The sequence below is a fragment of the Nannobrachium achirus genome (assembly GCF_963921795.1).
Source record: "Nannobrachium achirus genome assembly, chromosome: 16".
Taxonomy (NCBI): Eukaryota; Metazoa; Chordata; class Actinopteri; order Myctophiformes; family Myctophidae; genus Nannobrachium; species Nannobrachium achirus.
Genome location: NC_137823.1, coordinates 40293034 through 40300970, shown reverse-complemented (window position 1 = coordinate 40300970; position 7937 = coordinate 40293034). Strand labels below are relative to the sequence as shown.

The window sequence follows — 7937 nt, the reverse complement described above, 5'->3', positions numbered from 1 at the left end:
TGTGTGTGTGTGTGTGTGTTGTAAAACTGTTTAAAATGAACACAGAAACAATGCACGCAAGCCTGGTAGCTTTCCCCCTCTCTATGTTGACCATAGTCACGGAGCGAACCCGATTCAGCAGATAAATCACAGACACAAACAAGAAAAACTCAAACGAGAACGGAAGTTGACACAACTGTGTTGGATTATAAAACCTGACATGACAACAGAGGAACTCCGAGTAAACTCAAGAGTGACGCGGTGGTGTCATTATGTACAAACCTGTCCTCCTGGCCCCGGGGAGCATGACTTGCCCCATCAAGCCACAACACAGCTCAGCAATGTTTAACCACAGCTCTCCCTGCACGCACAGTGCTGGAGAAAACACTCCATTCCATTTACTTGAGTAAAAGTATCAATACTGCGATGTATAGTGCAAATCTGGCAATTTTTAAATAGACAAAGTTTAAATAGGGCTGAAGTGGTTATTGGTTAAAGTATGTTTTGTAATAATAATAATTAAAGTTTTTAAATCATTATGTAAATGTACAATATTTGCCCCTGAGATGTAGTGGAGTAGAAGTAAAATTATTGAAAATACTCCAGTAAAGTAATAGTACTAGTAAAGTACTAGTACTATAAAGTAATAGTAAAGTAAAGTAATTTTACAAAAGTACAGGATTTTAGTACTTACTTACTTTACGCCGCTGCTGCAAGCACGCGCACATGCACACTGTAAACCAGGTGAGCCTCCAGGATAGGTTGTGCCCAGTTGTAGGCCTGTTTTGTTAACCACTGTAGCCTTACTGTATACTGTATACTGTACTGTAACGAATAAGGAAAGAGGAACGGTGGAAAGGGGGAACGGAACGGTCGGTCGGGTCTGTCTTCTCTTGTGAGGATACGTTGAATGAACCGTCTCTTTCGTGACTCGTCGCATTTGCAACTGAACGCCGTGAACGGTTGAACGGGTCTTTTCGCGATGGTGACCCGTTCGATTTCGTTCACCATAAAGATCCGTTCATTTGAACGGGTCATTCATGACCGACACATCACTAACGATTAGCGATATATCCTATCTGCAAGCTCACAACACATCATGCAGATCGGATATTTTCACTATTTAAAAAAAAAAACGATTTGAAAATATTCACCTATAATGACATAACCAGTAATAATAATACTACCGCCAATTCCTGTGCAAACAGTAAGCTAGGGCGGGACATGTCACGGATATCTACTGAGGTTTACAGTAGACAACAGGACAAGGTTATTATGATGATGAGTGACAGCCTGTCAACCGGTGTCAATGTTTGTGTCTGCTGTCAAGATGATGAAATAGATTGTATGAAGTAGCATATTTTGAAAAACAAAGGTTTAAGAGGCCCGTCTATGAAATGTCACAAAGCTCAATCCCCACGGCAGCCAAGATGTCCCTTCGATAGGGCCTCCATGACAGGAGGATCATTGTATCCCATGGAACCGACTTTCTTCACGAGGATTATAAACACAGTGGGAGTTTGTTTTAACTTTTTTTATTTGGTCAAAGCATAAAATAACGAATATGAAAAACAAAAGAGAAAAGACAAGTGAAGAAAATACAAACTTGGGAATTATTCAGATATTTTTTTTATAAATACGATGACAGGCAATTACAATTAATCGCCCCAAAGGTGGGGTTTAGGATAAGCATGTGTGCCCTGTGTATTTGTTTTTAAAGAAAGGTCAGAGTCAAACAGGTTAAAATCACCAGTGTTCATTTATCCATTTGTAACTCAGAGTGTAACAACCAAATGTAACCATTTCTGTACATTTGTAAATACTAGTTTTTCCGAAGTTTGATACCGACACCAGTATCGAAAATGCCTCCGATACGGCCTGAAATGCTGGTGCCGGTATCTACAAGTAGGCTAAGCACAAAGAAACAATTTTTAATGCTTGAAGTTTTTAAGTTGATGTTGCACTACTGTTTTGTACTGTACAATTTAAATGAAATTATGGCTGCACTTTTATTCATTTTTTTGGACTCTGTATCGACCGATACACAAGTTCAGGTATCGGAGATCTTTATCGGGAAGGCAGTTTTTCTTATCGGAACATCTCTAGAGTTTAGAGTGCGCTCTCATCAAAAATGTAGTCACATACAGGCTGAGTGTCCTTCACTTCATGACGAGAAACCACACAAACACACAGGGAGATAAGGAGTTAATACAATACTGGAGCTGTCTGGGAGAGCCAGCTCCCTCTGGTTGGTTGCCACAGCTCTGATTCACTAACCACACAGACACAGTTGATGTCATGTCACAACAGGTGACTCTGATTAACCATTAATTAAACTAATTACATAACCAAAGTGATGTGAGCGTCGGGGGCAGTGTGTGTGTGTTTGTGTGTGTATCTCAGTGGTTAGCAACGCAGCAAAGGTCGCGAGTTCAAACCCTGTGAGAGCGATATACCGTGAGGTAGTTTTTCATTTTGATGTTATACTCTTGAGCAATGGCGTGCTGTTCCTAATACCTTTTCAGCTCGAGACCCAAAAGAGAAATGTCTCCCCGGGATCCAAACTTTCAAAAATACATAATTAATGAATCAAAAAAATTCAAAAATAGTGAACATCACCTGCAATCATCTACAAGTTCACAACTGCGACATGGTGTGAGCTTGTACAGCTATTTACAGTATCTGAACATGTGTTTTCAGCATGGTGGAGTATGTTAATACAATATAACTAGTGGTACGATCGTCGTTGTTGGGTGGAAACCTTGTATGTCCAAAACCGTTCATTTTGTGTTTATCGTTTTAAAAACTATAACTAGTGAATAGCTGATCTACAAGCACACAACGCCTCACTCCACGAGGTGTTGTGTGCTTGTGGATCTGCTATTTTCACTAATTTTGTGCGACAGTCATTGTATATTAAAGCAGGGATTTATTTTACGAAAAAACTTACACATTTGAAACTTGGGGATACGTGGTTTCTGCCCGACAGTGACGATATCCTACTCTTCCATTGAGACATTTAGACTCTGGTGTCAGGTAGGACACCTGCTGGTTGACAAGTAGTACTGCCTGAGGCTCATAAGCTCTTGAGAAGTGTGGTATAAATTTGGTTTCCCACACAGGAGACTGAGTTAGAGTCCAGGGGGGGATTGCAGCTGCAACTAACATACTGTAACTTTGACGCCACAACCAAAAAGCAAGAGTTGGAATTAACACTCCCAATATAGTTAGTTACTGTTACTGTTGTCATCTACCTGGACCTATAGCGTTAAGAGGGCTTACTCATCTTCCACTTGTTTTTTGTGTTTCCCATTATGTTACAGTTTTACATTTTTTTGTTTGCACATGCAGTTTCAGAGTTGTTAAGACACTCAGTAAACTAAGAGTTCACATAAGGGCTGGTCCTCAGTTAACCCAGCCTGGGGTGCGTCATCACACTTAGCATTTACGACAACAACCCACTCATTAACACACACAAAAGCCCTCATACATGTTCCACCGTGTTTGCAAACAATAATCTTAATTCATCCATTTGCAACCCTGAGAGTTAAAGGTAGTTTACTGTGGAGTGATATTTTATTTTCTAAAAAATAAGTGTTAAATAGCTCTATATTCTGACAGTAATCATGGCTATGTTTAATCATTGAGTGTTTGTTCAGTAACAGAGTCTCCCCGTCTCCCCAGCTCTTTAGTAAACACAAAATAACATTCCAGGCCGGGATACCAACTTGATCCAGTCAGGGAGAAAACTCTGCAACGATCAGTCATCAGCTTAAATGTTATAGTTTTCCATCAGCTCATTGTTTTCGTCTCATCCAATTTCCATATCCTGTATGAGTTTTCCCATATGATAGGCCAGCGATTCTCAAAGTGGATTTCAGGGACTTTCTAGGTTCCTTTATGGGGGTCTAAATTGGCCCTTACAAGTCTGTAACTTTGACAGTGTACAAATGGAACCAAATGGACCCTAACGGGTCAATTTGGTTCCATATGTACACTGTCAAAGTTAAGGAGACCTTCAAATTTCTAAGTTTGAGAACCACTGTGATAGGCTACAGGAGAAATATATTGTCTCAGTCGGGTGGAAACGTCATTACAGCCAAAACTGTTACTGTTCAGGATTCAAAAGTAGCAGATCGACAAGCTCAAAACACATTGCTTCGCGCCGCGTTTCAAGCTTGACTTTTTTTCAATATATCATATATTTTTGATATCAAATCGGGGTGACCTAATAATGCATATCGGTCAAAATGAAATGAAAAAGGGGTGAATCAAGTCACCTTCCTCCAGGGTCAGAGTGGCAGGGGGAGGGGGGAGGGGGACGTCCCCAGGACCTGCTCAGGTCCCAACACTGAAACCTGTTCTCACCCTGATGGGAAGCAGACCTGGATCTGTGCCCTCATACTGCAAGGACCCCTGCTCGTCATTTCCTAGAAAACACATAGAGACACACACACACACACACACACACACACACACACACACACACACACACACACACACACACACACACACACACACACAAAGACATTAAAAACAAACTCAAGTCAATCCGATCAACGTGTTACCTCAAAAGGCACCAAAACAACCTGAGGAAGATCACATTTCGGCTCTGCCCGGGTTTTTATTTATTTATTTTTCTCTTGTCTTTCCTTTCCCGTTTTGGTACACTGTTGTAAATGACAAAAACAACATGCCCCTTCATCTGAACACACACACACACACACGCATGCACATGCATTGTATTAGCCTGACACTTCAGTCCACACATCACCCCCCCCTGTTGGTGGGTGGTTTGTAGTGTGGACTGAAGCTGCACATATTTTAATCTATTTCAAACGCGCCTGAAGAGCGGGCGCATTGAATGGGCCAATCAGGGTTGTATGCTTGGGGCACGTGAACTCTATGCTCCGGTCCCAGCCCCCTCCAAACAGAGCTCTTGAGCTCACGTGATACTCGCTCGTGGACTCTGATTGGTGTCCTCTGCCCACGTGAGAGTCTAGTGGACTCTGATTGGTCCGTGAAAACTGTCATGGCGGAGTCAGACTCGACTCGTATTATTAATAAACTATGAAATAGTGCTGTTTCCTCACGTTTTAATACCATTTTGCACTAACGTAAACATGCAGACATATAATATGTTATGAGAAATAACGTATTTTTGCAATGTCACGCCACGTCGCGTGTGTGTGTGTGTGTATGTGTGTGTGTGTGTGTGTGACGTCAATAGGCTTTAGCCCGCCCACGCCGAAATAGAATCTGCCCTGGTAATCTCAGACTCTCCCGGAGTGAAACGTAGTGAACGTAGTGTGAGATGTCTGGCGCTCGCAGTCAGGCAAGCATTGTATTACTATGCTTGTGAGGACATCAACGTTTTAGGATGCCGACTTTATGAAGGCCGTAAAAAAGGCACTTTTTAACGCCAAACCCTGAAGCTGAAAATATCTAGATCTAGATCTGCTATTTTACGTTTATACTAGCTGGAATACTAGCTGGAATTATAAATCATAACTCCAACCCCATATCTATCGCCTCTTAATGTCAAATTCTGATCCCAGCCTGAATCTTTTCGTAATTGTACGTATAACTCCCAAATAAATCTTTTACAACTAAAACCAGGTAAATTTACCTCACAATTTCTCAAACTCTATTAGTATAGAATGTGTATACCATGAGAAATGTCATTCAGTCAGTCAGTCAGTACCCATTTTTACAGTCTATGGGTTGGTTCCCTTGTCACTGTGACATCACAGGTGATATCACCTATGTAAAAGTCCATATGGGTATCCCTTTTTTGCCCATATATGAAGCTCCCTGATGTCATCGATATATATCACTGGCCAGATGGCAAAGGCATGGCCCATATCTGTGTGGCTGGTTCAGACAGGGATCTCCATGTATGGGCATATATGGAGATTTCTGATGTCAATCGCAGGCCATAACTGGCCCAAGAGCCTGCTTTACTCTGATTTACACCCTACCTTCCTGGAAAACGTTAATATTAAGTCCATATATGTATATGGATATATATTAAACACATTCCCTGCCAAGGGTTAAGCCACACCCCCATCTAGGAAATGTCAGGATTATTTAAAAAAATAAAAATAAGAATAACAAAAAATAAAAATATATTTAAAAAAAATATGCTCTCAGAAGATGTCCATTGTTCCCTTGCAGTTGGCAGAAAAATATAATCAATCCCAAGAAAAAGCTATCTTTTGATTAACACACACAAACATAAACAGCATGTTGATGGCAGCCATTTTGGCAGCCATTTTGAAGAAGGTGTGCAGAAAGCTGATTACATGAAAAAATATATATATATGGGTCAGTGACGTGACGCCCCAAAAAATGTGTTTTTAAAAAAACTTTAAATTGCAGGCATAAAAGTTATTTACTTTTGTTCTACTCACTCTCAACCTTATGGAAATACATTTGTTTTTTAGATATTTTATTGGAATCAGACTTTATTCAGCAGTTTGTTGTACTTGTGCCTAAAATCGTCATATGGTGTGACATGAAAATAATTGTTCATAAAATGAAAATGGAGTACATCTTTCTTAAGTTACTCACTTTATCAAAGTCCTTTATCATAACTAACCAGTGATCCACTATAGTTTTTTGAAAATTAATTATATCTGTATATTTTTTTCATAATCGACACTCTGTGTGAGGCCCATGTTCATGATCTTACAACATATTTTAAATGTATTCTGTCAAAACTTTCTCTAAAATTACACAAATATTTGTGACTCTTCCTGATAATATTCTCTATGTAATCCATAAACATTTTTTTGGTTTAATCATTAATAAAGGTATGATTTTTCACTATTTGGAATGTCACACCAAATGATTTAGTGTCACACCGTCTGATCATATCTTCATGTGTCAAAGCAAACTGTGTTTTAACCTACCTATTAGTGAGTACTGAACTTTACTGATTGATTAAACAATTACCCAGGATAACATGGCCTTAATATTTCTGAACAGGATATTATTGTAGGGCTTTAACATGGGATAAGAAAGAATTGTAGTAGTAGATGGATGATGAGGATGTGCACAGGAATGCTACGCACACCTAAGTCTTCTGCCGGCCCACGGCAGAAGGATCCTAAAGAGACAATAAGGCGCATAGCCACACTTGGAGCCAAGGCAACATTTTATTAACACCAATTAGTGGAAACAGAACTCAGCATTCAGGTAAATTGCTTTTTTCCGAAGTCGCCTGAACTTGAACACAGCATTTTGTGTTGAACAAATGTAATTAGGAATCATGACATTACACCACATCTCCACTAGCTAAAGAGTGCTGGGTTGCGCAACTCCGAAAATAGCTGATCTACAAGCTCTCGCAGCACAACGTGTTGAGAGCTTGTAGATCAGCTATTTTCGCTAGTTTTGTCTCGGGTCCTACCTTAACACTGTCCACTGTCCAGTCCAGTGAGTGAAAGTACAAAAGTATTAGATCAGATTAGATTATACATTTAGACTGTATTGTACATCAGCCAGTCGTATTTGGTGAGGGTAGCAAACCGGCTGCCTTGTTGCGGTTCTGCTATGCCACAGACAACCTCCTGCTCTTCGTAGAAAATGCAGTCTCGCCCCTTTGGCTCCTCTCTCCTTGCTGGGTCATTGTTTAGTTTATCCCTGTACTTTCTCGTTCTCTCAGCACTTGTCATTTTCCAGCTGACAAAAGAAAATGGAATGTATAGTTTAAGACAAAGAGAAAATATTGTTTAGATTGAAACAATATGTTAAGGTTTCTGTGAAGGGGTTTCTGCTCTGTCTGATGAATTTGAAGTATCACTGAATGAAGCTAAATTACATTTTATGTAAAAATGTTTAAAACAAATGTTTAAATGTACAAAAGAAACATGGAACTTTGTTATTTATTGTTATATCTGTAGTTAAATACAGTATAAATCATATGGTGTGACAATCAAGTCATATGGCGTGAC

The 7937-nt window shown here is 39.8% G+C and overlaps 1 protein-coding gene across 1 annotated transcript in view; it reads right to left on the bottom strand.

Moving 5' to 3' along the window:
• Positions 1-4210: 4210 nt before the first annotated feature.
• The window catches only part of rad51b (RAD51 paralog B), a 117814-nt gene continuing 114087 nt past the window's right edge, over positions 4211-7937 (bottom strand). Inside the window, exon 10 of the mRNA XM_080743986.1 lies at positions 4211-4409. Within this exon, the coding sequence (XP_080600112.1) occupies positions 4318-4409 (92 nt within the window). The 3' untranslated portion in view covers positions 4211-4317. The remainder of the gene's footprint in view (positions 4410-7937) is intronic.